Raw genomic sequence first — 26,971 nt, 5'->3', positions numbered from 1 at the left:
AGCCTATAGTGGCTATACTAGTTATTGAGAAATAAATCAACGAATTTTTGAGAGTAAAATTAAGTCAAAATTTTTTTTTAAAAAAGACAATTTCTTGATTGTTTCTAGAGCGATAAGTATGCAACTTCATGAAGTAGATTAGTGCATGGCATACACCACGAATTAATTTTATCATATTCAATGAACATTGTTCTGAGAAATTATTTATAATTTTCCAATAGTTTTTATTTTTGTGACTTAATTTTGCCACTCAGTGTAACTATGATAAAAATAGTTAGATATTTGATTAATCATTTTCAGAACAGATTTTTGCCTGATAACTAGCAGAATTATAATTTACTAAAATTTACAAGTCTAAGAATGACCCCTAATAGGTATACTAATTATATATCAAAATCTTTGCTAAAAGATCGAAACCATTTTCTATCCAATATATCATAGGCAAATTTAATTAGCTCTTAAATCAGGTCATATAGTTGGAAGTTATCTGGCTAGGTCTTTCGCAGTCTCATTTTGTATCAGTGTGCCAAGGGTCTACTATCTTATATATTCTTTTAATGTCACACTTCTCAGCAATTGAGATTGCCTCTGGCCGCGTGGCCCAATGGATAAGGCGCTTGACTACGGATCAAGCGATTCCAGGTTCGAGTCCTGGCGTGGTCGTTCTCTTTTTTTTGGAAAATTTCCCACAGCTCCACGGTAGTACAGAACCTGGGCGATCTGGAGCGAAAGGCCGATCGTGCTGCGGCCACAAGGCAACGGGTTTGGTCAACTGGGGTATATAAGGCGAGGAGGATGTATGGCAGGACCGCATCCTGTATCAACCTCATTTTGTTTTATAGTCGTAATCGGATATGGCTGCCAGCGAACTAGTTCTGAAACGCGCGTCTCGTGAGCAGATTCAGCAGACATGGGCGAATTCCTACGACGAGTGGGGCAAGGGCACCATGAAGGTGGACGGACTTTTTGGAGCGCGAAAGAGTTTTGGCCGCGCAGGACTTTGCCCAGCGCGGGCTGACAGTCTGGGTGTATGTGCCTCGCAATGATCCGGCAACGCTAGAGATGCGGGCGCATCTGGAGAGCTTCTGCAGGCGTGCGATAGTGCGGCGGCGTGGGGCAGAGGCAGTGGAGGAGGTCACGTGCCACTCTATTGGTACGGTGTTCTGTCCGCCCACGCAGCGCAACCGCGGGTATGCTACAGGTCTGATGCGGGCGCTGGCGCAGGAGCTGCAAGAGCTCCGGGGCGTGTCGAATCTGTACTCCGACATTGGCGCCGAGTTCTATGCCAGGCACGGCTGGCACGTGTATTCGCCGGTCAGCGTGCGCTTCACGCAGGCTTTGCCTTCTGGCGCGGCTGTGAAACCTGCTCAGCGAGCCTGAGATCGCAGCCTACGCCGAGCAGGACTGCGAGAGGGTTGTGCAGCAGATGCAGGCGCTGCCAGTCTCTGCCAGTCATGTGCATGTGGCAATTCTGCCTGAGGCATGCGTCTACGCGTGGCACTTTGCCAGGGCTCGCTTTGAATGTTCGATAGTGCATGGCAGCGACCTGCGCCTGGAGCATTTTGGGGCAGCGCTTGCTGACGGCAGCTTCCTGGCGTGGACCTATGATGTGCGGCAGGGCACTGTGGTGGTGTTGCGGGCGGCTGTGGAAAGCCAGGAAAGTCTGTTGGCGCTAACAGCAGCCGCCATGGAAGTGGGTAGGAAGGTGGGGTTCAATGAACTCGTTTTCTGGAACCCTCCTTTTGAGCAGGCCCTAATTGCTGCTGGTGCCGAGCGGGTTGTGCGCACGGGCAGCCTGCCGAGTCTGTGTGTGTTTGGGGAGGAGGACGGCGAGCACGTGGAATGGTTGCTGAACGAAAAGTTTCCATGGGTATAGAATTTTTTTACTTTTGTTCTCAGCCTTTGCTCTGACTATCAAGGAATGTCTTAGAATGCAAGATCAACATCTAAAACACGTGAAGCGACGTGGCAACCTTGAGGTTGAGCTTCTTAGCGATACCTACGTTCAGATTAGCGGCAAGGCAGCGGCAGTTCTAGATGTTGCTACTTCAGTCTGGTTCATATCTCGCTCGATGTTTTCCAATACCGCAGCAGAATTTCCAATACGGGTACACAGCAATTCCCACACCATTTGTCCGCACTAACAATCCCGTGCGAATAGCGTGTGAGAATGGCACTGGCAGCTTGTATTGGCGATATCACAAACGCAACGCAGCGCTTGGTCCAGTGACTCATAAAGCCATCCCAGCATGCCACTATTAGCCTGCGCCAGCAGTATTTAAACGAGAACCGAGGAGCCAAACCTGGAACAGTGGCCTTTACTCACTGAAAAATCATCCATTCCAACTACTCACATTACCAATGAGCAAGTACCAGATCTTCACCGTCGACGCGTTCACCGACAAGCCGTTCGGCGGTAATCCCGCTGCAGTTGTTCCTGTTCCTGCTGACAAGCCCTTAACTGATACCCAAATGTGTCAGATTGCTGTCGAGATGAACTTGTCAGAGACCGCTTTTATAGTCCCGACGAATGCCAGTGGACCCAATGCCTTCCAGGAAGCTTCACAGTTTGGATTGCGGTGGTTTACGCTTACTGGTGAAGTGAAGCTGTGTGGCCATGCCACGCTTGCTACCTCTCATGCTCTGTTCAGCTTGATGCATAACCAGTCCGATGAGCTGCGCTTTGATACGCTGAGCGGTGAGCTGGTAGTGCAGCGCAACTCGGATGGGCTTTTGACCATGACTCTCCCAATCGATCGTCCTCAGCCAGTTGCTGTTTCTGACGACATCAAGCTTCTTGCTGCTAGCGTCTTTGGAGAGTACCGCGACACTTTTGAGATTGAACTATCACCGAGGCTCAAGTATCTTGTTGTGCACGATCCCAATGCGACTGAGGGCGACATTGCTGGCCTGGTGCCCAATATATCGCCCCAGGTGTACGCTGCTGGTGAACGGCTGGGTCTGTTGCTTGTCATAGCTACTGCGAAGGGCACCAGCAAAGACTTCCACAGCCGGGTGTTTGCCCCTTGGGCTGGTGTCCTTGAGGACCCGGTTTGTGGGTCAGCACATATTGTCCTTGCGCCTTTCTGGGAGAAGCGGCTGGACAAGAAGGCGTTCTCAGTCACACAGGTGTCTAAGCGCCACGGAAACCTTGAGCTTAATATCGTCGGGGATTCGCAGGTTCAGATCAGCGGTACGGCTGTTACTGTCCTTGAGGGCATAATAACGGTTTGACATGTGGCTCCCAACACTATCCTCCACAGGACCTTAGGACACATGTTTCCTATGTTTACGACCAGCAATGGCCCCGATTCCTTTTTCAGGCGCTAAGGACGGTATCTAGGCTGGTATTCGCCTGCCTACCTTTAGTATCCTTCTTTTTCCATTCTCCGCTTGTATGCTTCCTACGTTCAAATACGTACCATGAAAGAATGCTTTGAAAGTAAACTTATTCGAATGGGCGCAAGGGCTATTTCACAAATATATCTACTACACAGGAAATAGCATGGCGAGTTCTTAAGATGTATGTAATTTCTATGAAATGTGCTTCGCACAATGGTTGTGAGATTCTGTAAAAAAACAACTAGCATGAGCCCTGGTCTATGTAAAGGAATGTCACACGATGTAGTAGTATAAATGGAAAGTAGACCCCTCTCTCCACACCTGTGTACATGGCCACACTGATATCAGAGATTAATCACCAATGTATTATAAAAGCCCACCATCTTGTATTAGCATATGCAAGGTTAGGGAGTGACATCAAGAGGCCCAACCAACCTGTCATAATATGCGACATGCGGCGAATAGCAGGTAAGAGCAGGACGTTTGTTTCCCATCTCTGCTTTATTCATTCACCATTTTGCACAAATTTCTGGAGAATGGCCACCATTAACTATCTCTCTGATACAATGTTGAGGATAATTCTATACCTTGTTACTAATCTTTTTGTGTATGATACCAAGGATGAGTATATTCACACAGCAGACCCCTCTCCGGCCCATGTTTGCAACAGATCGAAGAGAATACCACTTCTGTACCTTTATTCGCATGCATAAATTGACCTCTCTGTTAAAGATGAAGACACCAGTGTTCATCAGCTCAGCATTGCAAACTTTGGTATCATTTCCAATATCAGCCTAGCTGTGGAGAACGGCTTTTTGTATTTGGTTACCAATTTTTATCTATATGAATCTAGCTTATGTCTACAATTTTGATATTGTTGAGCTACTACGTAGTGAGCTGTTGGATAAAGCAGAATGGCCATCAACCGTTGGGCTCATTGTGGAAAACCATCTAAGCCTTTGTGAAACGGTTGCAATACCTGAAAACTTCGACATTGAGGGGAACACATTCGAATCGACATATATGCACTCATTTACCTAGGACTAACATCACTAACCTTTAACGCGGGTGGGTTTGACTACCCAGCATGCCCTATTTCTCATTTGATTAATATGGCGGTGTGCGGAACGGAATACCTCAGTGTTAATGAGGCACTAGTGCTGAGTTCACAAAAATATACTTTCTACCATGTCTTACATATCTTGACCTGGATGCCCAATTGTCCGCGATTCCTGAGGTTTATGCATCCTCTACCAAAGTTTTGATCCTGCGCAATGTTCCTTGGAATATCTCATGGAGCAGCATCAATTCGGACGATAAGGACCTGCTAGAACTCCATGAGCTAATGCCACTTAGGATTGGTTATCTTTATGCTGATTTCCATAAATATCGCTATACCACCTGGTTTTGGCTATGGTATGACTGAGGAAGAGTACACCACCTATACCCAATCCATATTCAGCCGGGTTTCAGTGGCTACGTCAGCCAAATTTAGCTCCAGTATCTATTTGCCTGCTGTCTATGGAGTCTGTCGGGGTGGACCAAACCAGGGTATTTGGAGCTACACACGTCTATTACCTGTAGCCCACTCAATCGCTTAATGCCTCAGCTTCTTTTGTATTTCTCTTCGCAGGCTATCGATCAGGAGGATGAATCAGATCAAACGGATAAATTCCCAACTATTGCACTCCATTTCCTATCCAGTCGCTCCTTCAGTGCATGCATGCAAATGGTGAAGGTGTTTGCATGAATCGTTAGATACGGCACGGAAGATGTAGACCAAAACTGGTTTCGAATCCACTGGTTCTTTTCCATCGCTTCTAGAGGTTTGCGTTCCCAATTTCTTCCCTCAGGTAATGCAGTATTATGTTGGATGGAATTCAGCCAGACCTGGCCTCCATCTCTCACTTTTGGAATTCAATAAAGCTTCCGACGATGAGGGACATAGTTCGATATCCTCGGCAATTCAGAATCCCTTTCTTTCCTTCATTCCCTCATATGGAGGCACCGCTTCAACGGTACCGAATTTTTTGAGGCTCGTTCAAGCCATTCTTCACTGCTTCCTGTTTTATTCTTGGCTTTCGATAGCAAACCATACTTGCTCTCGGTGCGCATCTGGACCGGCGAACATTGGTACCAAGGCTTGGTACCAACTGTTATATTTCGGATTAGATATCTTACGGGACTTATATTGTCCGGTCTAGCCTTCCTTGGTGTCTCCCTGGCGCTCGGTAGCTCAGCGGTGCTGCACGCACAGACAGGGCTGGGTTGAGAAGCCAGGGTCCCAGATCATGTGTTTGAGCTTGAACCATCCAATCGCTTGTCCTCGTTGGCTCCCCACACAATCTCCTTCTAGAGGTTTATCGATGCTCGCACAATGGGGACAAAACAAGATGGGCCTAGTCCTGCCCGCATGCTTTTTTTCCTTTGCTTTTTCCAACTCGGTTTTTATTTATTTACCAATGAGCCAGGGAGTTCCAATTAACCGGCGCACAAAGCAAGCGCGCCTACTGGGCAACAGCGACAACAACCAGCACGCAGGATCGTATCCGCCGCGGATGCGTCGCGAGATCGTAGTGCCACCGTCGGGCATGCACCGCACAGCCGAGCAGCTCTCGCGGCAGCGGCCAGCGTTCCGCACGACCAAGACAATGCAGAAGCTGAAGCTTCTGCCTGAGGACGACAACGAAGGTACGGATGCCGACGAGTACGTGGGCTTGCCAGGCGTATACGACCAGGTGGCGCATATGCGCGGGGCACAGGAGCTACGGGGAGAAATCAATAGGCTGAAGGCGCTGCCGCCGGGGACATTGCCTAGGGTGACGGCGTATGCGACAGCATCGTCGTATACGATGACCCAGCTGTTCAAGTGGATTGAGGGGCGACGGGTGCAGAACGAAGCGGCGCCAAAGCTGCTTGACGAGTGTATTTACTCGCCGTTTGTGTATGCACCGGCCGAGGCCATCACGATTGACGTGGAGCCGTCGCTGCTGGAGCCCGACTCCCATGCAGTGAGCTTCCGCGAGACGCACATTCCGATCAAGAGCGAGGTGTTTATATTTGACTATGGAGTGGTGGTGCTGTGGGGCATGGAGGAGCGGCATGAGCGCGAGTTTCTGCGCGAGCTGGAGCCGTTTGAGCTGGAGAAGGTGGACGAGGACGACATTGAGACCGAGGAGCTCGAGTTTTACTTCAATACACACTCGCAGTCGCGTGTGTACAATGACGTGATCTCGCTGCGGATGACCAAGGGCCATATGGCGAAGCTGGCAATCTCTCATGCGATTGCACAGGCCACGAAGCTGTCGCTGTACGAGGGGCTGGTGGACGAGACGATCGAGGCGACGCGGCACATCCCGCAGCGCATGGCCGAGTCGGGCACGGTAGGAAATGACGCGCAAGGGCCTGATCAAGAAGATCGGGCAGCTGTTTATTATGCGGGTGAACGTCAACCTTGTGAGCAACATCCTGGACACGCCCGAGATCTTCTGGTCAGAGCCCACATTGCAGCCGCTGTATGTGGCGATTCGTGAGTACCTGGAGATCCCGCAGCGCGTGGAGATCATGAACCACCGCGTCAGCGTCATTAGCGAGATGCTGGACATGCTCAATGGCCATCTGAACGGCATGCACGGCGAGTTCCTGGAGTGGATCGTGATTATTCTGATTGGTAAGTTTTGTTGTAGAAAACGTGCCAGCGCTGTCTTTGTGTCCCTATCGTTAACAGCCCTCCCTTCTCTCTCTGTCAAGTGCGCTATAGTTGTCGACATCTTTGTCATGGCCCTCGAGTGCCTGGTGTTTGCCATCGCAGACTAGTGTATTAAACATTTCTCCCCTTGCGCTCCACGCACTGAAACAAAGTAGGTGTCGAGATTGTCATTGGTGTTGTCACCATCACTATCGAAGCTGCCAAGCTGACAAATTGAGGAAGGTGACTTGGTATGGCGTTCCTGAGTCATGTGGTGATCTCCCCCTAGCCCTCGCTCTCCGGTCCGCACCCCCGCCAGTTCTTGCGCCCTATATAGCCAGGGGCTAGGAGCCGTATCTGTGCTCTCCCCACTAGCTTTTTATTAAAATACACTCATTCTCTTTTTGCCAATGGCCCTCGAGCTGCGCGTTTTCATCATCGACGCCTTCACGGCTAAGGCGTTTGGCGGCAACCCGGCTGCCGTCGTGCTCCTCCCGGCATCGCACTCGCTCAACGACTCGGCGCTGCAGCAGATCGCTAGCGAGCTGAACCAGCCGATGACAGCTTTCCTCCAGCCCTCAGGCGCCGACTACACTCTGCAGTGGTTCAATGCGCGCACCAAGGGCCGCGTTCTGTGGCCACGCCACTCTGGCCAGCGCCCATGTACTGCTCAGTATGCTTGACTTGCCGGTCACCACCCTGCATTCGCCGGTGGGCGCCCTGGAGATCAGCCGCCGGGACGAGCTGCTGACGCTGCGTCTGCCTAGCAGTCTGTCCGAGGAGGTCCATGGCGAAAAGTACCAGAAGGTTCTGCAGGCGTTCATGGGCGGCAGATTGCCGACCACTGCCACAGTGAGCTTCCACTATGCACAGGCAGTCAACGACCTGGTGGTTTTAATCGAGGGAATCGACGAGGCTGTGCTGCGTGCATGCAGTCTGACGCAGGAGTTTGCTGCGGCCAGCCAAGCGCTGGGTGTGCGCGCTGTAACCTTTGCTGTGCCTGGGACCGATTACGACAGCCTGGCGCGCGTGTTCCACGCTGGAGCAGTGCCCGACGAGGACCAGGTCACAGGCTCCGCCCACACCATCATCGCCCCGTTGTTCCATAAGCGCTTCGGCAAGTCCACTCTGCGTGCCTTGCAGTGCTCGGAGCGCGGCGGCGAACTATTGCTGGAGCTGTCCGACGACCATGTGCTGGTTTCCGGTACCGCCGTTACTGTGTTGGAGGGCAAGCTGACTGTTTAACTTTTCTTTTCTCTTATTCAGTTGTCTTGCCAGAACTTTTTATCGAAAGCTGCAATCATCTCTGGCTCGGTCTCGCGGAACCTATATAGCCATGACGTGAACCCGCCTGTCAGCACCTGGATGTTCTGTCCAAACAAGCGGGTCGTCGCCGGCCTGCCTTCTCCAGCCGCTCCTGGACCGCTTCATTGTAGATGCGGGCGGATTTGGGACCACGCACCTGAGACAATGCGCAGTGGAAGATTACTTCCGGTACACCCGCGTATCTTCTGCACCAGGGCCGCTGCCTGGTCGTGCATTTCGTGTGCGGGGACGTTGACAGCGCCAGGGATGTGGCCGCCGTTGTAGTCAGAGTTGCGCACATCCACCACTACATAGTCCTTGCCCGCGATCTTGGTCGGGTCCCGCACCAGCTCCGCGAGCTTGTCCACTGTGATGCGGTTGCTGACGGCCATGGTTCTGTAACAATGCCCACTTTTGTTAATGAGGAAGCGAGGAAGCGAAAATCGCAGCATTACAAGTTTTTTCGTTTTTGCTTTTGAATCTTCAGGGTACTGTTTTCCCCGTGGACTCGCACCTTTGTGGGTCTCAACAGTACTGTTGCCAACTGTCATGTTGTCAGGAAAACGTCCTATATTAATGTAGCCAAAAAAAAAAGATGTCGACCTGCTACCCGGCATGCTTGCGGGATGCAGATATAAGGCGATTATTAAGAGACTGTGTCTTAGCGACCTCTGGTCTGGCTCTAGTTCGAGCTAGCAACTCTATGTGTCCTGTGTCATGCGCAAACATCTCCCAAGAGGCATACATGCCTGGATGTTGATGTCCGAGTTCCAAACGCCTGGATCGAAGGACACAGAACCGCGAGAATTGCTGCCAGCCTGACGCGGTGGATGGGTTTGCACCTCGATCCCAAGGTAATCTCAGCGGTATGTAGCATCGGTGGGATCAATGGGCCTGAAGCAATTCGCCATACCAGCACCACTCATAATTTGGCATGCTGCGGTAATATGGCTATGTGTAAAATAGACACAACTGTATGTGATCTTGGGTGTTAGAACCCAGTGATGCTTGCGTAGTTTGCAAAAGTCGGTGCAATTGGAATCGGACGTGATCCAACTTGCTCTCCAAAGACAGTGCTCCTGCAGCAAGGTCGCGGAAAGTATATGTAGGAATGGGAGTGATTTGATCAGCAAAAGCAGTTCCTCCAGTGTGCATCTCAAGGTAGGGATTCGCAGCTCACGTAGCGTGTAAGAAAGCCTACCAAGATACAGCCTGGACTGAAAGGAAAGACAGGTGCTGGCGCATGTCAAAGGGTATTATAGGTGTGGTGCAAAGCGCGACAAAATAATTGCAGCACCTGCTTCTCTGCTATCAAGTCTTGGTCAAGGCTCCCATCCACTAGTTTCCAGGGATTCAATGGCTCCAAGCCACTTCCTGATAAGCAAAGTTGATGGTAGCATCTTGCCATGACTTATACACCTGTGCGGCTGGCCATTTAACAGTGATATATGTAGTGACTCTGCCGGTAAGAGGTAATGTACTTGTAGGGAATCTGATGTTTGAAGATGCGTTTGAGAATTGTGTCAGGTAGGTCGCTGGGCAAGGGAAGCCATGATAGCAGTACATAAAATCGAAGAATGAATCAGCTGGAGGTGAGAAAGAGCCTGCCAAGAAAATCAGCCGATTTTCACCAGCAAACGGTGACAGCTTGTATGCCTGGTCGTTTTGGGGTGCAGCTGAATCCAGGCTTAGTGAAGATACAGGCAATATGGAGTATATCCACAAATGGCTGTACAACATCACCTACATTCAGAGTGAATACATTGAACGGTAGGTCCCCTGGAGGACTACTCAGCTAGACTGCCTGTGGATATGCCAGATGGTGATGTTTATCCATGGAATATCCGTACCAAGTGCAATGTACAAAGCAGTCGTTTTTTGTCTGCGCTGTAAGAGGCGCTACTTCCTCTACTGACCTTTCACTCGTATCTCACGCCTGTAACTCGCAGCAAGGTGCGGTGTGCACTGTTTCGTCCAACCCATGTAGTGCTGATTCTAAATCTAGCAATCTATGGCCTTCTGGCCACTTTCAAATCGATCGGCATCCAATTTGTAATCCAATGCAGCTTGCTCGCCATGCTGACGTCAACCGTACGAAGGCATTCTCATGTCAGTACGCATGGAATTCCACGGCGCTATTGAAGTAACTGACTAGTCGATAGTACTCACTCTGTAGAGATCCTCGCAGTCATTGGCATATAAAAGCACAGTGCTGCCATCATGCAATCACTAACAACATCCACAGCCACCGTCAATTCCTTGTTTAAACAAATAGCAATGTCCCAGTATCCCACCTACATCATCGACGCCTTCACCAGCACTCCATTCCGTGGAAACCCAGCTGGAGTTGTGCTCCTCCCGCCTGATCAGCAGCTGCCTGATGCCCAGCTGCAGAAGATCGCCGGCGAGCTGAACCAGACCGAAACTGCCTTTGTCACGCCCACCAATGCTTTTGGACCGGACGCCTTCCGCACGGCCTCGCAGTTCGGTCTGCGCTGGTTCACACCGACACAGGAAATCAAGCTGTGTGGCCATGCTACACTTGCAACTGCTCATGTGCTGTTCACTTTCTTCGAAAATGTCTCGAGTGTCCTGCGCTTCAACTCACTCAGCGGTGAGCTGCGCGTGCAGCGCGCTGCAGATGGACTTCCTGGCTATGGTCTTCCCTATTGATGTGCCAAAGCCAATTGCAGTCACTGAAGATGTGCGCACTCTTGCTGCCAGTGTATATGGTGAGTATTTGCCAGATACCGAAGTCCTATATGCCCCGTCCCTGCGGTTCCTGCTGCTGCACAACCCGACGCTGGCGCTGGACACTGTCGACAAACTCACGCCAAACATCACGGGTGATGCCTACGCTGCTGGCAAGCGCCTGAACATCACTGGTCTGGTGGTCACCTCGCGCGCGAGTGACAAGGACTTCAAGAGCCGGCTGTTTGGCCCATGGATCGGTATCCCTGAGGATCCGGTTACAGGCGCAACCCACACTATCTTGGCACCGTATTGGGCCGAGCGCTTGGCCAAAAAGGTGTTTTCGGCAGCCCAGGTGTCGAAGCGTCGCGGGGACCTCGAGGTGGAAATTGTGAGCGATACTCATGTTCAAATTAGCGGCAAGGCGGTTGCCGTGCTCCAAGGTGTCATCTCAGTTTAACTAGCGATGCTTTATGTGTACCTGTGTCAACTAATTCTATATGTGGTTTTGTAACACGGGTACACATCAATGTATCTATGGCAATTTGTCAGCACCGGCGAGCTCGTGTGAAAATCGCCTATGCCAGATGTTTGAATCCAACAAAGCAAATGCATGTCCTAATTTATCTGGCCTCATGACCTAGGAACCCGTGCCCGCCGTGGTGGACATGGTTTTGCGCTCGCCCAACATAGGCCTATTCAATTTGGCCCGCTTCCCTTTCTCGCACATACATTCCACCACTACCCCCATGTACTCTAACCCACTTTGGTAACCATGGCAAGCTACCAGATATTCATTGTCGATGCATTCACTGACCGACCTTTTAGTGGCAACCCAGCCGCAGTCGTTCCAGTACCCGCCAGCCAGCCGATAGTTGGAACCAGGATGCTCCAGATAGCTGCCGAGATGAACCTGTCTGAGACTGCATTTGTTATTCCTAAGAATGCAAATGGGCCCAATGCCTTCCAGGAAGCATCTCATTTTGATTTGAGGTGGTTCACGCCAAAGAAGGAAATCAACCTATGCGGTCATGCCACCGCTGGCCACCGCCTATGTCCTATTTTTCAAGCTTCAGAACATATCTAATGAGCTGCGTTTTGACACTCTCGGTGGAGAATTAGTCGTGCGTCGTGGTACAGACGGACATCTAGATATGACGTTCCCTGTTGACATGCCCAAGCCAGTTGATGTCAACGATGATGTTAAGCTGCTCATCTCCAGCGTCTACGGTGAGTACCGTGACTCAATCGAGGTTGAGCTATCGCCAGCGCTCAGATTCTTAATCGTACACGACCCAGACACCACCAAGGATCACATAGTTGGTTTGGAGCCAAGGTTTTCGCCTGCGGCAATTGCTGCTGGTGAGCGTTTGAATCTAGTAGCGGTTCTGATTACTGCCAGAGGTGTTGAGAAGGACTTCCACAGTCGTGTGTTTGGTCCATGGGTTGGTGTTGGCGAGGATCCAGTGTGCGGCTCTGCACATACTGTGCTTGCTCCATTCTGGCACAGACGGTTGGGCAAGACCTTCGTTCTCTGTCACCCAGGTATCAAAGCGACATGGTGACCTTGAGGTTGAACTGCTTAGTGATACCCGCGTTCAGATTAGCGGCAAGGCAACGGCGGTTTTAGATGGTGTTATTTCAGTCTAGTTCATATCTCTCTGTGTTTTCCAATACCGCAGCAGCATTTCCAACACGGGTACACAGCAATTCCCACACCATTTGTCCGCACTAACAATCCCGTGTGAATAACGTGTGAGAATGGCACTAACAGCTTGTATTGGCGATATCACAAACGCAACGCAGCGCTTGGTCCAGTGACTCATAAAGCCATCCCAGCATGCCACTATTAGCCTGCGCCAGCAGTATTTAAACGAGAACCGAGGAGCCAAACCTGGAACAGTGGCCTTTACTCACTGAAAAACCATCCATTCCAACTACTCACATTACCAATGGGCAAGTACCAGATCTTCACCGTCGACGCATTCACCGACAAGCCGTTCAGTGGAAACCCCGCTGCAGTTGTTCCTGTTCCTGCTGACAAGCCCTTAACTGATACCCAAATGTGTCAGATTGCTGTCGAGATGAACTTGTCAGAGACCGCTTTTATAGTCCCGACGAATGCCAGTGGACCCAATGCCTTCCAGGAAGCTTCGCAGTTTGGATTGCGGTGGTTTACGCCTACTGGTGAAGTGAAGCTGTGTGGCCATGCCACGCTTGCTACCTCTCATGCTTTGTTCAGCTTGATGCATAACCAGTCCGATGAGCTGCGCTTCGATACGCTGAGCGGTGAGCTGGCGGTGCAGCGCAACTCGGATGGGCTTTTGACCATGACTCTCCCAATCGATCGTCCTCAGCCAGTTGCTGTTTCTGACGACATCAAGCTACTTGCTGCTAGCGTCTTTGGAGAGTATCGCGACACTTTTGAGATTGAATTGTCACCGAGGCTCAAGTATCTTGTTGTGCACGATCCCAATGCGACTGAGGGCGACATTGCTGGCCTGGTGCCCAATATATCGCCCCAGGTGTACGCTGCTGGTGAACGGCTGGGTCTGTTGCTTGTCATAGCTACTGCGAAGGGCACCAGCAAAGACTTCCACAGCCGTGTGTTTGTCCCTTGGGCTGGTATCCTTGAGGACCCGGTTTGTGGGTCAGCACATATTGTCCTTGCACCTTTCTGGGAGAAGCGGCTGGACAAGAAGGCATTCTCAGTCACACAGGTGTCTAAGCGCCACGGAAACCTTGAGCTTAATATCGTCGGGGATTCGCAGGTCCAGATCAGCGGTATGGCCGCCGCTGTTCTGGAGGGCACGATAACTGTTTGAATCACTTGCTTTCCTTTACTGTTGCCGCAGCAATAAATGGCTCCCCAGTTCCTACCCGGGTACACAAAAGTACACCAACAGCATTTGTCAGCAGAGCCATGTTCGTGTGAAAGAGTGTGAACATGGTATTCCGGATCTGCATAGGCGGTATTTTCCGCTACATGCTAGGAGTCGACCCTGTGACTCACGTGTCCGCCTCGCCGCATCCTGCTCATGCTGTGCAGAAAATATATAAGGTCTATTTGCCCAACCATATGCGGATGGTGTTTACCGCAAACCCCAAATCGCATTTACTTTCTGCTGAACCACTATGACCAAGTACCAGATCTTCACCATCGACGCGTTCACCGACAAGCCGTTCGGTGGAAACCCCGCTGCAGTTGTTCCTGTGCCCGCTGACCAGCCGCTGACTGAAACCCAGCTGAGCCAAATTGCTGCTGAGATGAATCTGTCCGAGACTGCATTCCTCACTCCCACCAATGCCAGCGGACCCAATGCCTTCCAGGAGGCTTCGCAGTTTAAGCTTCGCTGGTTCACGCCCACAACGGAGGTCAATCTGTGCGGCCACGCCACGCTGGCCACTGCATATGTGCTATTCAACAAGCTGGACAATATCTCTAGCGAACTGCGCTTTGACACTCTGAGCGGAGAGCTAGTCGTGCGTCGTGGTACAGACGGGTATCTAGATATGACGTTCCCAATCGACATACCCAAGCCGGTTGATATCAACGATGATGTCAAGTTAGTTGTTGCCAGCATCTACGGAGAATACCGCGACTCAATTGAGGTTGAGCTGTCGCCGTTCCTCAAGTATTTGGTTGTGCACGATCCGAACAGCAGCGAGAGTGACATCATCGGGCTGAAGCCCGATATTTCACCCGAAGCATATGCAGGCAGGTGAGCGTGTGGGTCTGGACGCTGTGCTGGCTAGCGCGAAGGGCAGCAGCAAGGATTTCCACAGCCGCGTGTTTGCCCCATGGGTCGGGATCCCCGAGGACCCGGTTACGGGCTCTGCCCACACGGTGCTGGCGCCATTCTGGCAGAGCAGATTAGGAAAGAAGACATTCTCAGCCGAGCAGTCGTCGAAGCGCGTTGGGCACTTGGAGGTCGACATTGTCAGCGACTCGCATGTGCAGGTCAGCGGCAGAGCAGTTGTGGTGCTGGAAGGGCACATCGATGTGTAGAAACAAGAACAGGGGTAATCAAGAATGGTCGACTGACGTCAGCGTCTAATTATAGCATCTCTAGATTCAACGTGTGCAGAGAAATGTATGGCTACCTTCGCCATTTTTGGAATAACGATTACCCAAAACATACAGGAAGTGCATGGTGGTCCATGGACAGGCGCTGGCGATGATATAAGCGAGAGGCAGGATCGCCGTTCTAGGTCCTATTTTTAGATTCCACACACCTTCATTTCTCGTACCAATGATGTGCTCTCTGCTTTCAGCAGGCGCAGGTCAGATGCATAAAGCCGACCATGCTGTCGGCATAAATTCATCCAGTATTTGCTTGCATCTTTGCGTCTCTTTCCACCCCACCACACACCAATCCAATACATTTTCCACAGCGCCAGCTGTCTGACAGCCACCATGCCCGGATACCACTACATCGTCTCGCTTTTCGGTACTAGCAAGATGGATGGTGTACGCGCCAGCATCTACATGTTCGACGTGATGCCAGCAACACAGGCCATGATGCAGATATCGCAGAATAACCAGTACCCGCGCAACTTCTTCTTGGCACGGACCATGGAGCAGTCCACGCGAATCCCCCATCTATGTGCTGCGCTGCTTTTCAAAGTTCCGTGAGCTCGACGTACCACCACTGACCAGCTTCGCTGCCGTCCATGTGCTGGTGCGCGAGAACCGCGTAAAGGCAACGACTATCCGTATTCGCGAGAACAGCAGTTTGACGACGTACAAAATCAGCTTGTCTGGACGTATCCAGCTCCACGGGATGCTGGACCAGACAGAGCACCGCGGCATCAAAGGGTCCAGAGCGGATTCTGCTACACGACTTGTTTGGCATAATGAAGCGTGGGCTCGAGCTCGAGTACATCGAGGCCAGCCAGACCCTTATCGTCTACGATAACCACTCGACCAAAGAGGACCTAGCACGCATGGCACCAAGGTCAACCAACTCAACAAATGACGCACTAGAGAAGCAGAAGATCCAGACGATCGTTGTGTGTGTCGAGGATCCGACTACGGGCGGAATCCATGCACGCGCGTTCTTCCCTGGAACAAAGTACACGGAGGCAAACATGCCGGTGCTCGCCACACCATATCTAGGCAGCCAGTGGACCCGCAAAGCTACCGCCAACTTTGTCGAGATTTCGTGGAGCATGCTCGACAGACACTGCCACATAATCAAGCAGACAGCGCCCGACAAGTCGATCGCCCTCATGACCAAGACAATCACGCTGCAAGCGTCGAATGCATAGACAACTCTCCGCTGCCCCACCAAGACCTTGTGATACAATGTACCGATATGCTTAATAAACCTGGAATTGGCCATGGACGACAAGACAGAGTAAATGGAGAATTTGCGAATGCGCCGAAACAAGTCGGGAGCAGGATTAGCTAGAAAATAGGAACTGCATGTCTTGCGACGACAGGTGCTCGAGCGCCTTGCTGTCGCGGCCGATGGTTGAGTCAGCCAGCCACTGCTTCTTCTTCTGCAGCTGGATGATGCGCGACTCGATCGAGTTCTCGATGATGATCCGCGTCACCTTGATCGGGCGGAACTGGCCCATGCGATGGATGCGGTCCATGGCCTGCACCTCGACTGCCGGATTCCACCAGCAGTCGGCCAGATACACGTGGCTAGCCTCGGTCAGGTTCAGCGCCACGCCGCCCGCCTTCAGACTGACCAGAAACACTGTGTATTCGGGCCGCGTCATGAATGTCTTGATGACAGCGTCCCGCTGCACCGGTGACATGCGACCGTCGAGTCGGCACACACTGAACCCCGCCCGGTTGAGCCGCCACTGGATCAGGTCAAGGAAGTTTACAAACTGCGAGAACACCAGGCTCTTGATGTTTGTGTTCGCCTGCCGGTGCCGCGACAGCTCCTCCACTAGCGCCTCGATCTTGGTCGAAGACCGCCAGTTGTTCATGTCAATTCGGTTGACAATAGACCGGCGGTAGACCATGGTCTTGGGCGTGCTCACCATCGAGTCCATCAGCGAGGTGCCATAGCCAGCGGAACTGCGCTGGCTCACTGCATTTGTCAGCTCGGGTTGCTCCAAATCGATCTCAAACAGCTGGTAGCAGGATGGACAGCGTAGCTTTGTGCCGACATCAGCTCCCTCAACATAGTGCTGTGCATCAACGCGGCAGAAAATGTGCTTGCACTTTGACAGAATTGGGTCCTCGGCTTCTTCCTGGCAAATGGTGCACACAAATGTATCGTCGCTGGCAGCGCCAGTCTTGTTTTTGGCGTCGACCTTTAAGCGCAGCAGGTCCGGATGGTTGGCAGCCAGTCGCATGCGTGTGATGAGCTCGAAGATATTGGCGTAGTTGTTCAGCACTGTGCCGTGCTCTGCATATGTGGTGAACTCGCGCTGGTAGTCGGAAAACAATGACACATAAAAGTCCTCCTCCTCGGGGCTGAATTTGTCGCGGCGCGTCTGGATAATACGCGGCGGTAGCCCCATGTCCTTTGCGCGCTCGACCTTGGTGCGCCGCAGCATGACATTGTCGAGCAGCTTGTTCAGCTTGGTGAACGCCATACGGCTCTTGTCGCTATTGATTGGGTTCTTCTGAATCGGGTTCATGATGTGGTAGTTCCAGTAGCAAAAGTGCGACATGTATGTGTGTGAGCACTGGCTGCAGGTCTTGCTCTTGTGGAATGGCCACGAGAGCGACGTGCAATCGCTCTTGTAGTTGAAGTACATTGCAAAGGGACTGCAGCGGGTCATCCGGATCAAGGAGTATAGTTCGCCCACACGGTTATGAAGAGGGGTGCCAGTCAGCGACCACGTATACTTGGCTTTCAGCTCGAACGCTGCACGAGCAGAATTGCTGGACCGGTCCTTGATATTGTGTGCCTCATCAAGCACGATCCGGTGCCAGTCGACTTTGTGCAGCACCGAGTCTTCATGCAGCAGGTTGCCATGGCGGCGGAATCCATAGCGCTCGCGCCGAAACGACGATTCGACCACCGCATAAGTGGTAAGCACAACGTCGTATTTCACCAGCTCGCTCGGGTTGAGATCCCCGTTCTCGTCAGCAAGCTTCTGGCGGTCTGTGCCATAGTACATGAACACCGACAGGTCGTCGGTAGCCGCCTCGATCTCAGACTTCCACTGCATCAGCGCTACTGTCGGACAGATTACCAGCGTCGGCTTTCCACGATTGACCAGCATCAAGCCGATGGTCTGCAGTGTCTTGCCCATGCCCATCTCGTCAGCCAGCACCCCACCGCGGAACTGGGTGCCCTCCTGCCGTGCCATCCACCACACGCCCTCGCGTTGGAACGGCAGCAGCCGGATCTTGAGGTTGGGCGGCTGCTCGACCATCTGCATCTCGGGTGGTCCAGGCAGCGACTTCCATGCGGATTTCAGTTGCGGGTGGTGGAGGAACAGCTCTGGGCGGTGAAAGTAGTCCAGGTCTCCTTCGGGAGGAGCATCGATAGGAGGGTCTTCTTCCTTGACCTTTGGCCGTTTCCGAGCCCTGGCGCGAGACGCCTTGGATCTGCTAGAAGCTGATGCTCGTGCCGGCCGAAGAGCAGATGTCAGCTCCTGGACGCGGCGAGTCAGTGACGAAATAGTCTCGGCAAGCTCGCCTCTTCTGGATGCATATTCTCTCTTCGCCTTTTCGTGCTGCTGTTCCAGCCTGCCCCTCTGCTCGGTCTGGTCCTTGACAGCAGTGTCTTGCCGTTCCTCCGACTCCCCTACGCTATCCCCATCAGTGTCCGTCTGCTCATCCGATTCACCAAACCCCTGCCCAAGCACATTTAACTGGAGGTTGGTCGCTCGCTCATTGCGCAGCAGTTCCTCCAGCTCGTCATAGAGGGCAGCCCTTGCTTCTATGGCTTCAGCAAGCTGATCTTCAAGCTCAGCTTCAGTGGTGCTCTCTGGCCCCGCAGTCTTCCGACGCCGGGTTGGTGGTTCCTGGAAGTCGCTCTCGTCGCTGCCAGAATCATCGGAGCTCTCACTGACAAAGTCACTGTCGTCATCGCTGACAGCAACTAACTCCTGTGGCGAGGCTGGTGTGGCAGTTCCGCTGGACGAGCTGTGGCTCCCGGCTGATGTCGGTGCGCCGGATGAGGCAACCAGCGTGGTAGCAGACGAGGACGTAGTGATGGGCTTGATCGGGCAACGGCCCCTGTGTTTTTTGCGCAGGACCGCCGCAGCAGGCGCAGGCGCAGGGTCAGCTGCCAGTGAACGACTTTTGGATCGGGTAGTAACCATCCTTTTTGCTTCTTGCCTGCAGGAACTTTGTGTGAAAAAACTGAAGGTAAAGGAGCAGAAATGTATGCGTCGTGCCCTTTACCACCAAAGAGTACGAATTAAAAACTGCGGAATGCAGCGATGGCGCAGGCGGTTTCCATTGGGCGAACCGCTGATTACATCCTGGGTGGATTAATCCTCGCTGTGGAGAGTCCGCCTGGCTAAGGGCATAAAACCGTGGATTTTGGACTGCACCCACGGCTCTTTTCTTGTATTTTCGTCTTCATTTTACAATAATTTACTATGGATTGTGGAACTGGCGCTGCGGCAATTAAGCTAAAGAAGGAGTTTATAAGTAAGTTGGGCGCGACCAGCCGGCAGTTGGCAGTCCAATGGCGGCAGCATTTTGAGCAATGAGCACTAACCAGCACAAAAACACATCCCCTTCTCAAACCTCTGCATTTGCGCGACATAGAGCTTCAGAAGGAGCCATGCGACGGCTTCTCGGTGGGTCTTGTGGACGATGACAACATTTTTGAGGCAAGTAGCATGCACAGAGCAGCGAACCCGGGGCGGATACTATTGCATTGCAACGGCATTGGCATCTGCTGACTAATTTGCTCACACATACTCTTGCAAAAAGCGTGTAGTGGGAAGTCACGGTCATGGGTCCGCCAGAGACATACTACGAGGGCGGCTTGTTCTCAGCGCGGATGACGTTCCCGACCGACTACCCGATGCGGCCACCCCAGCTGCGTTTCAAGAGCGAGCTCTGGCATCCGAACGTGTACCCTGATGGGCGCGTGTGCATCTCAATCCTGCATCCGCCTGGCGAGGACGCCATGGGCTACGAGAGCGCCGACGAGCGCTGGTCGCCGGCACAGACAGTGGAGTCGGTGATGCTCAGCATCATCTCGTTGTTTGCCGATCCCAACGACGAGTCGCCTGCCAACCCTGACGCCGCCAAGCAATGGCGCGAGGACAAGCGGGGGTACAAGAGGCGTGTCTTTAGGTGTGTCGAAAAGTCGCTTGGAGGCTGCTGAAGAGGGGGTTTTGCCGTTTGCTATCTCCCATGAAGTCGTTAGAAATGAAACTACAGCTTCGTCTATAGAATTCGAGGGCCAAAAGAAAACCATTTATTTCTTAAAAGCTTGGGTGTGGGGTATGAGGGATGAGTCAAAAGATGAGGGATTGCATGAGATGGTATAGCACTTAGACAAAGACGACAACGACGACACTCGGCCATGTCGACCGCGGAGATGCAAGGCCATAGGCCAGGGGCATAAATGAGGGGAGATGTGGCCACGAAGAGCCGCATGGGAGGACAGAACGAAAATAGAACAAGACGGAGAATCCCCGTCCATCCACTACTCGCACTCCCATTACGACATGTTGCTGTCGAGCTGCTGCTGCTGCTTCTGCTGAGCATTGAGCGACAGCGTGGCGAGAGGAGTGTCGGACAGGCTGGCTGATGTCACGATCGGCATGGAGGTCGACGATGTGACTGCAGAGAGCACTTGCGAGAACTGGCTATAGTCGATGCCGCTCAGACCAGCTGATTGGTTCGCCGCACCAGCCTGCGGGATATAATTAGGCATGCTCTTCTGCTCGTCCCAGCCGCCCGGCGCCGCCGTAACGCTGGCCATTGCTGACATGTCAATGACATTGCCCAGCGTCACCGCCGGGTTGACCGACATGCCAGCCATCACCTGCTGTTGCTGGGCCGCCGTGGCATGAGCCACAAAGGCCGCTGCCGCTGCTGCCGCCGCTGCCGCCGCCGCGCTATCGCCAGATGTGTGCATCTGCGGAGCGCCCATGCCCATCGTCAGCGAGGGCATCTGGGACAGCAACGGCGCCGAGGCAGGCGACATGTTGAGTGGTGAGTGATCGATGGACCCGCTGTCGCTGTGTGACGACGAGCCCGTGCGAGCCGCAATCAGGGCAGCACTGGTGTTGACCCGCAGCGCGGCTGGTTTGATCTCGTGGATGTGCTGCTGGTTCCGAGCAGCAAGCCCTGCCGACTCCTCGGCGAGCGACTCGGCTGTGACGACGGACCTAAGCGGGCTGCACGCCTTAGCGTCGGCCTTGCCGGTCACAATGTCGTCCAGCGAGGGAAGGATCTCAGCCGGCTCACCAGCATCAGCAATGGGCTCCAGGCCCAGCTGCTGGCGCAGGCGGTTCACCTCGTCGTGCAGCGCCAGGTTGCGCAGCTGCAGCTTCTTGATGTACTGGTCACGGTTGTTGAGATGGTCCTTGAACGACCGGATGTAGTCGAGCGACTTCTCCACGATCGTCGCCTTGCTCGGCCGCCGCACATGGATCAGCGATGGCACTGCCGACGCCAGATCCTGGAACTGCCCGTTCAGAGACTCGCGCCGCGCACGCTCAATCGCATTATGCGTGGCGCGTCTCTGTGCGTGATCGATGCCCGAGACCGACCGGCCGCTGCTCGGGGACCGCCGGTGGAGGTCCGGACCGACTGCGCCGCCTGTGGTCGCGGCGTTGATTGTGGCCGCTGCGGCAGCTGCTGCTGCGACCGAGTTGTTTGCGACCAGCGTCTGTTGGGCCTGGTGCAGGTGGGCGGTGTTGACTGCCATGGGCGTCGTCGAATAAAGGGTGGCGGCGGCGGCAGCATGTGGATTGTGGAAGTACGTGGCTCCCGCATGCTGTGGCTGTGCGCCAGGGGTCTGCATAGCCGTGCTTTGCTCGCCAGTGAATGGGTCAATGAAGACCATATTGGGTGGGTTCGAGAACGACATCATGGACTGCTGTAATTAACACCGGGTCTTTGTTGTTTGCTTGTTTTCCGCTTTCTGGTTACCGGAACCAACTAGGGTAAGAAAATGAGCGAGGGGAGGGATGCCGAAAGGAGTCTGTATCAATATGGAATCGCACTATTTTCTTCCTGGGTCAACCGAACGAAAGAAAAATAGAGTAATATGCCAAAACTGCAAAGACAGACTATGAAATAAATGAGAAGCGGGGGATAAACACACACACGAGAGGGCGCTGGGTGGGTTTACGGAGGAGAGGGAAGGAGGGGGGATGGAGTGAGAGAGGGAAGGGGAACTATGCACAGTGGACTCAGGGGGCAGGTTTGCTCGCGCTCAACGCTGAGACAAGGGAATAAGAGGGAAAATGTTTTTTTGGCCACGAAAAAGAAAAAAGCAGAGACAAGGAGCAGCACAGACTGGGTCTGAGGAAACCCGCCGAGTATTTGAAGCGCAGGAGCAGCGGCAGCTGTGTTTGTGTGGGGGGAGGGACCTGCAAGGACGAGTGTCTCAGAGTCTGGAAGGGCGAACCTATTGCGCCGCCTCCCAGCAGTTGTCAGAAAGAAGAGAGAAAATTATGCCCAAAATAATGATTTGGCGCTGTGGATGTAGATCGCTTATTTTTTTACTGCTGCCGTTGTTTTGAACAACAGAATTGGGAAAGCGAGCAGCGCTCGGAAGGGCGGAAAAGCTCTCGGATACAAGTGTGTGAATGGCGATTGCCCGGTTCGCAAAACGGTCTCAGCGGTCCTCTTGTGTCACACAGTGACGATGTGGGGATGAGTGGGCTGGCTTAATTTATCTGCCACGGAACAGTTCGCCACCGATAAATAAAAACGCCTGTGCGCCGGTCGATGGGAATAGTGTAAGTGCTATAATAAAATTATGCGGTTGAACGTGTATTCACAAGGCCGAGGGCAGGAAGAAGGGAATAAATAGAGTCCATTTTTAGCTTCGCCATGTCCATATGCTCTGCTATTTATTTCCCACACGCGCCCCAGCCGCAGAGCGAACATGGGCAGCCCGCTCTGCAGAAGAGAATAAAAATGAGTGGTCAAATGGCATTTCGCTGACTGGCTGATTCTGCTGCTGCAGCAAGTGTTCGAAAACCCGCTGCTGCCCTTCCCATTTGCACTCTCTAGACATGTTTTATTGCTGCCGCTGCATTACCGCCCATGCACTTTGTTCTCGCAGCCCCTTTTTCGAACCCGTACCACCTGACACATAGCCATGTGACGCGCTTTGGTACATGAGCCCTTTTGCCGCAGACGAATCATCGCCTTTTGATCCCTCATCCTCACACCCTGCCTCCCCCCGACTGTCAGTGCACAGCGTCTTGTCCATTCACCAGCCGCCGCCACCGTATTAGCACCTCCCTCATTCTTCCTTGCTCGGACTTTCTGCAGCTGCAGAATCCGGAACAGTGGCTCATATGTAACCCTGTCCCCGAGTTGGGAAAAAAGATTCCTATTGTTGTTGTCTATCCTGGTACCTTGGCATTCAAAATCAACCAATGTCTACAGTCTTGACGATCAGCAAGCACCGTCAACTCGCCAGAAATCATAGGACGTGCCACTGCCGGAATCTGCGCGACATGCCGCGTAATTTTCTTCTCCAGCAATAGAAGAAATCCTGTAAAAGGCGCATCCTCTCCTCTCTGCCAGGAGTAGATCTTCCACTTACGCCCGGCGCAGGCTGTGTTGCCTGCGAAAGAAAATTGTGTCAGATGACCTCTGACGCAGCACTCTGGCAGAGAATAAGTCGCTCATTGTTCGGGAGAAGGAGCCAAAATTCGTACTCGCTCATAATGCCCAGGAGACGTGAGCCTTGTGATGCGGCGTATATTAATCATCTCACCTGTTCCCTCATTCTGCCTCTTACCGCCCTTCTTCAGACGGGCATTCCGGCATTTAGTCCGCAATAAAAAAAACTTCTTTTTGGGCTGCGCATATCCGGTTTTGTTTTCGTCCTCCTCAATAAACACCGCTCTGCACCGATAATGACCAGTGCCATCGGTACTTGTTTTTTTTTTCTCGCAAAAAGAGGGATGCAAATATATGCATCTTGGCAATGAACCTGCGCAACGGACATTGAATTCTGCTCCGCCCTGCCACCCCTTTAGTCATGAAACGCCCAGCAAATGCGTGGGCTCTCGGGGCTTTAACCTTAACAACAGGCCCACAAACATCCTCCCCAACAGCAGCACTGCTTGTCGACCGGTGTTCATCCCTGTTGCCTTAAATGCGCCAGAGATTTCTCGGTCACATCAAACAAACCAACCTCGAAGCCTGTCAACTGGATGCAACTTTTCAACAGCCTGGTCATCCCCCTCCCCCTCCATATTCGGAGAAAGCTTATAGCGCATACGACTATCACAACAAACAGCATTCCTCCGCAGGGGGTGGATCGAAACGAAATCGAAATACCAGCAGATATATGATTTGAGATCTGATCTATTTTGGACATAAAACGGCACCTAGTGCTGGTTCATCTGCAGGCGCTTGACAATGAACACGCTGGTGTCGATGAACCGCCCAACGCAGTTCTCCATGCAGCTCTTCTCCCGGCTGTCAAGCTGGTTCGACTTTGCGTCCTTGATGCACGTCTCCCAGCACCGGCCCGTGAACTCGTGAATGTTGCTCTGCAATTGCATCTTGGCCGACTCCTGCTCGACAAATGCCGAAAGCTCGCGCTGGGTCGCCTGGTCAAAGTTGCCCGACATTGCTGTAATTGTAAAAAATAACTGAGGGAAATGGAGAAAGCTGTGCAGCTGGAACAAGCCGGAAATGCAAAGACGCGTGCAAGGCAAGTGCTTGCTGTAAGCTGGCTGGTGGTGGCAGTGCTTGATCTCAACACTATCTTGCTAATACATACTGATCGATTACTTGAGATCAGCCGCTGTATGTGTACAAATGGGGTGGCGCACATTAGCAATTAGCCTTCTGGGCGCCACCAAGCCATATATTACTTTGACCTGAACTGCAGGATAAAGTCTGCTATTACGCCAATTGACTGCCGTGATTTAGGCACAAAGTGGCCGCCGACATAACAGTACTCGTGCGCATTGGCAAACGCGTTCATCAGGTCGACCGAGCGGCTGATGTGGATCATGCTATCGACCACGCCATATACGTGTAGCGACGGCGTCTTGAGCGGCCTATCGTACAACCACGTCCATTTCGCATCTCTGAGCTTATATCCAGATGCCAATACAGCGAATTTGAACGGTGGGTGGCCGGTATACACGCTATTTTCGATCAGTGAGCACATAGCAGCGGCCATCAGCGCGCCCTGGGAGAACCCAAAGATGCCGTCAAAGGGGCCCAGCTCCTCGAGCATACCCTGGAGGTACGCAACGCTGTTTTCGAGGCCATGGGTGATCTCGGGAGTATCGCTGAGCTGCGTATACCAGCCATGGCGCACGCGCGATATTGTGTTGCCCGACTGAATCAGCGATTGCTGCAGCAGGCTGTCCATGCCCGAGTAGTCGAAGGGACGCAGAACATTTGGTGCAGTAGCAAACACGAATTCAACCTGCTCGGCCATCTCCCTCACCAGGTGCTTGATCTTGACGCGAAACACGCTGGCATCCTGCTCATATCCGTGCAAACACAACACGCGGAGCTTGCTTGTGCTGGTATCGACTGGCATTGCCCCACGAGTCCTATTCAGTACTGGCTAGAGTAAAATGGAAAAAGCAGAGGTGAGAAAGCGAATGTAATAAGCAGTGCACTTGATAAGAAAAAGAAATAATGTCGTTGACAATACGCCTTCATTGCACTTCACAATCAAGAATAGTCGTCGGTGGCGTGCGTTGTTTGAATTGCGAGCCAGGCGGGGGACAGGACGCCACCATTAATTTGACTCGGGCTCCTCGTCGACCGGAATAAACGGCTTGAGGAACGCACGCATTGCGCGGCGGCAGTGCGGGGTGTTGGGCAGGAAGTGGCCGCCGACGAACTCGTAGATGACCGGGTCAGGGAACCGGGACGCCAGCTCCCTAGACCCCTTGATATCGATGACAGTGTCCAGCGTGCCCATCATGTGCATGCTGGGCGTTGTGAACGGAGTGTCCAGCACCTTCCGCAGCTCGCCAATCTCCATGACCACGCCGCCGGACAGCATTATGAACTTGAGCGGCGGATGGTCCACGGGAACGCCGAAATCGTATCCCTCGCGGCCCTCAAGCAGAGCACAGATCAAGGACGCAAAACAGGCGCCTACAGGATAACATCACATTCTTCTGAGAAACTGCCTCTGTCTCTGCCTCTAGCTGACTTTGGAAAATTCCCCTCTTTCCTCCAGAAACAGGGGAATATCTGACAAATTAGCGGCACCAACTGTACCTTGCGAGAATCCGAGAATTCCGTCAAACGGACCCTACACGCAACAGCCAAGCACGGGGAGGTTCTCATTAGTGACCATGGGCCATCACCAGCCTGAATGGGGAATGTAGTGGGCTAGCAACCTTACCTGCTCGTTGAGGATCTGGGCAATGGCCTTCAGGCTCTTGTCGAGGCCGCGCACCTCAATGCGCTGGGCGCTCTTGGTCCACCACCAGGAGAAGTTCCTGAAGTCGTTTCCACCGTTCGGCGACAGCAGCTCCTCGGCAGTAGCCCGCAGGATGCCGACATCAATGGGCGCAGTAGGATAGACGAGCTCGGCGTTGTCCCCAACCACCCGCCTAAAGTTGCGCGACTTGATCTGGAACAGCTCGCCGTTCTCGGCGTATCCGTGCAGGCAAAGAATCTTGGGCTTGGCAGACATGGGGGCTTTGGTTATGTGTAAGGGTTTAAGTGTGCAAGTTAAGAAATAGCGCTAATCCAAACGGACGAACCCCCACTGGCAAGAATGCGCCCTGGCTTGTATTTATGGTGGGCAGGCTGCCCCTGCGGTGGATGACCCCTGCGGTGGATGACCCCTGCGGTGGATGACGGCTGGCGCTGCTGTG

At 52.8% G+C, this 26,971-nt stretch overlaps 16 protein-coding genes and 1 non-coding gene across 17 annotated transcripts; 11 read left to right on the top strand and 6 right to left on the bottom strand.

The window, feature by feature from the left end:
• Positions 1-590: 590 nt before the first annotated feature.
• Positions 591-663, top strand: DL89DRAFT_t136. Its single transcript has one exon. It is a non-coding gene; the product is annotated as a tRNA-Arg (tRNA).
• A 338-nt stretch (positions 664-1,001) lies between these two features.
• On the top strand, positions 1,002-1,972 carry DL89DRAFT_270485 (uncharacterized protein). The gene is given in 2 exon segments (XM_040888728.1): positions 1,002-1,356; positions 1,376-1,972. The coding sequence occupies 2 exon segments, from the start codon at positions 1,063-1,065 to the stop codon at positions 1,874-1,876; spliced, it is 795 nt and encodes a 264-aa protein (XP_040740002.1). The 5' UTR covers positions 1,002-1,062; the 3' UTR covers positions 1,877-1,972.
• A 201-nt stretch (positions 1,973-2,173) lies between these two features.
• On the top strand, positions 2,174-3,520 carry DL89DRAFT_78025 (phenazine biosynthesis PhzC/PhzF protein). The gene has a single exon (XM_040892071.1). The coding sequence runs from the start codon at positions 2,362-2,364 to the stop codon at positions 3,232-3,234; it is 873 nt and encodes a 290-aa protein (XP_040740001.1). The 5' UTR covers positions 2,174-2,361; the 3' UTR covers positions 3,235-3,520.
• A 2,284-nt stretch (positions 3,521-5,804) lies between these two features.
• Positions 5,805-7,158, top strand: DL89DRAFT_295798 (DUF155-domain-containing protein; the record flags this gene model as incomplete). The annotated part of the gene is made up of 3 exons (XM_040890686.1): positions 5,805-6,725; positions 6,757-7,012; positions 7,103-7,158. The coding sequence occupies 3 exons, from the start codon at positions 5,805-5,807 to the stop codon at positions 7,156-7,158; spliced, it is 1,233 nt and encodes a 410-aa protein (XP_040740000.1).
• Positions 7,159-7,440: 282 nt separating this feature from the next.
• On the top strand, positions 7,441-8,275 carry DL89DRAFT_295797 (Diaminopimelate epimerase-like protein; the record flags this gene model as incomplete). The annotated part of the gene is made up of 2 exons (XM_040890685.1): positions 7,441-7,664; positions 7,705-8,275. 2 exons carry the CDS (start codon positions 7,441-7,443, stop codon positions 8,273-8,275), a joined length of 795 nt encoding a protein of 264 aa, XP_040739999.1.
• A 55-nt stretch (positions 8,276-8,330) lies between these two features.
• On the bottom strand, positions 8,331-8,727 carry DL89DRAFT_295796 (uncharacterized protein; the record flags this gene model as incomplete). Its single annotated transcript, XM_040890684.1, has 4 exons — positions 8,331-8,340; positions 8,378-8,400; positions 8,454-8,492; positions 8,548-8,727. The coding sequence occupies 4 exons, from the start codon at positions 8,725-8,727 to the stop codon at positions 8,331-8,333; spliced, it is 252 nt and encodes an 83-aa protein (XP_040739998.1).
• Positions 8,728-10,612: 1,885 nt separating this feature from the next.
• Positions 10,613-11,486, top strand: DL89DRAFT_260607 (Diaminopimelate epimerase-like protein; the record flags this gene model as incomplete). Its single annotated transcript, XM_040885803.1, has 2 exons — positions 10,613-10,949; positions 11,029-11,486. The coding sequence occupies 2 exons, from the start codon at positions 10,613-10,615 to the stop codon at positions 11,484-11,486; spliced, it is 795 nt and encodes a 264-aa protein (XP_040739997.1).
• Positions 11,487-11,801: 315 nt separating this feature from the next.
• On the top strand, positions 11,802-13,010 carry DL89DRAFT_286648 (Diaminopimelate epimerase-like protein; the record flags this gene model as incomplete). Its single annotated transcript, XM_040889878.1, is given in 2 exon segments — positions 11,802-12,019; positions 12,039-13,010. 2 exon segments carry the CDS (start codon positions 11,802-11,804, stop codon positions 12,589-12,591), a joined length of 771 nt encoding a protein of 256 aa, XP_040739996.1. The 3' UTR covers positions 12,592-13,010.
• DL89DRAFT_286647 (phenazine biosynthesis PhzC/PhzF protein) lies at positions 12,979-13,851 on the top strand (the record flags this gene model as incomplete). Its single annotated transcript, XM_040889877.1, has 1 exon — positions 12,979-13,851. The coding sequence occupies one exon, from the start codon at positions 12,979-12,981 to the stop codon at positions 13,849-13,851; it is 873 nt and encodes a 290-aa protein (XP_040739995.1).
• A 310-nt stretch (positions 13,852-14,161) lies between these two features.
• On the top strand, positions 14,162-15,035 carry DL89DRAFT_260604 (phenazine biosynthesis PhzC/PhzF protein; the record flags this gene model as incomplete). The annotated part of the gene is made up of 2 exons (XM_040885802.1): positions 14,162-14,748; positions 14,783-15,035. The coding sequence occupies 2 exons, from the start codon at positions 14,162-14,164 to the stop codon at positions 15,033-15,035; spliced, it is 840 nt and encodes a 279-aa protein (XP_040739994.1).
• Positions 15,036-15,443: 408 nt separating this feature from the next.
• Positions 15,444-16,357, top strand: DL89DRAFT_325318 (uncharacterized protein; the record flags this gene model as incomplete). The annotated part of the gene is made up of 3 exons (XM_040891520.1): positions 15,444-15,571; positions 15,609-15,785; positions 15,823-16,357. The coding sequence occupies 3 exons, from the start codon at positions 15,444-15,446 to the stop codon at positions 16,295-16,297; spliced, it is 780 nt and encodes a 259-aa protein (XP_040739993.1). The 3' UTR covers positions 16,298-16,357.
• DL89DRAFT_270480 (uncharacterized protein) lies at positions 16,347-19,315 on the bottom strand. The gene has a single exon (XM_040888727.1). The coding sequence runs from the start codon at positions 19,268-19,270 to the stop codon at positions 16,433-16,435; it is 2,838 nt and encodes a 945-aa protein (XP_040739992.1). The 5' UTR covers positions 19,271-19,315; the 3' UTR covers positions 16,347-16,432.
• A 416-nt stretch (positions 19,316-19,731) lies between these two features.
• Positions 19,732-20,414, top strand: DL89DRAFT_270479 (ubiquitin-conjugating enzyme). The gene is made up of 2 exons (XM_040888726.1): positions 19,732-19,789; positions 19,900-20,414. Exon 2 carries the CDS (start codon positions 19,915-19,917, stop codon positions 20,290-20,292), a length of 378 nt encoding a protein of 125 aa, XP_040739991.1. The 5' UTR covers positions 19,732-19,789; positions 19,900-19,914; the 3' UTR covers positions 20,293-20,414.
• A 47-nt stretch (positions 20,415-20,461) lies between these two features.
• Positions 20,462-22,008, bottom strand: DL89DRAFT_295791 (uncharacterized protein; the record flags this gene model as incomplete). Its single annotated transcript, XM_040890683.1, has 2 exons — positions 20,462-20,486; positions 20,639-22,008. 2 exons carry the CDS (start codon positions 22,006-22,008, stop codon positions 20,462-20,464), a joined length of 1,395 nt encoding a protein of 464 aa, XP_040739990.1.
• A 2,430-nt stretch (positions 22,009-24,438) lies between these two features.
• DL89DRAFT_77909 (uncharacterized protein) lies at positions 24,439-24,983 on the bottom strand. Its single transcript, XM_040892070.1, has one exon. The coding sequence runs from the start codon at positions 24,740-24,742 to the stop codon at positions 24,497-24,499; it is 246 nt and encodes an 81-aa protein (XP_040739989.1). The 5' UTR covers positions 24,743-24,983; the 3' UTR covers positions 24,439-24,496.
• On the bottom strand, positions 24,864-26,155 carry DL89DRAFT_77900 (uncharacterized protein). The gene is made up of 2 exons (XM_040892069.1): positions 26,035-26,155; positions 24,864-25,820 (listed from the first exon to the last, which is right to left on the bottom strand). The coding sequence occupies exon 2, from the start codon at positions 25,669-25,671 to the stop codon at positions 24,985-24,987; it is 687 nt and encodes a 228-aa protein (XP_040739988.1). The 5' UTR covers positions 25,672-25,820; positions 26,035-26,155; the 3' UTR covers positions 24,864-24,984.
• On the bottom strand, positions 25,876-26,787 carry DL89DRAFT_260598 (ovarian cancer-associated gene 2 protein; the record flags this gene model as incomplete). The annotated part of the gene is made up of 3 exons (XM_040885801.1): positions 25,876-26,240; positions 26,367-26,400; positions 26,494-26,787. The coding sequence occupies 3 exons, from the start codon at positions 26,785-26,787 to the stop codon at positions 25,876-25,878; spliced, it is 693 nt and encodes a 230-aa protein (XP_040739987.1).
• Positions 26,788-26,971: the final 184 nt, after the last annotated feature.

Source organism: Linderina pennispora, assembly GCF_002104995.1.
Source record: "Linderina pennispora strain ATCC 12442 chromosome Unknown DL89scaffold_19, whole genome shotgun sequence".
Taxonomy (NCBI): Eukaryota; Fungi; Kickxellomycota; class Kickxellomycetes; order Kickxellales; family Kickxellaceae; genus Linderina; species Linderina pennispora.
This window is presented reverse-complemented; position numbering and strand designations above follow the sequence as displayed.

What these genes read in the sequence shown, in the direction of transcription:
- DL89DRAFT_270485 (XM_040888728.1), top strand. Translation starts at nt 1,063, where the DNA reads ATGCGGGCGCATCTGGAGAGCTTCTGCAGGCGTGCGATAGTGCGGCGG.
- DL89DRAFT_78025 (XM_040892071.1), top strand. Translation starts at nt 2,362, where the DNA reads ATGAGCAAGTACCAGATCTTCACCGTCGACGCGTTCACCGACAAGCCG.
- DL89DRAFT_270480 (XM_040888727.1), bottom strand. Translation starts at nt 19,270, where the DNA reads ATGGTTACTACCCGATCCAAAAGTCGTTCACTGGCAGCTGACCCTGCG.
- DL89DRAFT_270479 (XM_040888726.1), top strand. Translation starts at nt 19,915, where the DNA reads ATGGGTCCGCCAGAGACATACTACGAGGGCGGCTTGTTCTCAGCGCGG.
- DL89DRAFT_77909 (XM_040892070.1), bottom strand. Translation starts at nt 24,742, where the DNA reads ATGTCGGGCAACTTTGACCAGGCGACCCAGCGCGAGCTTTCGGCATTT.
- DL89DRAFT_77900 (XM_040892069.1), bottom strand. Translation starts at nt 25,671, where the DNA reads ATGCCAGTCGATACCAGCACAAGCAAGCTCCGCGTGTTGTGTTTGCAC.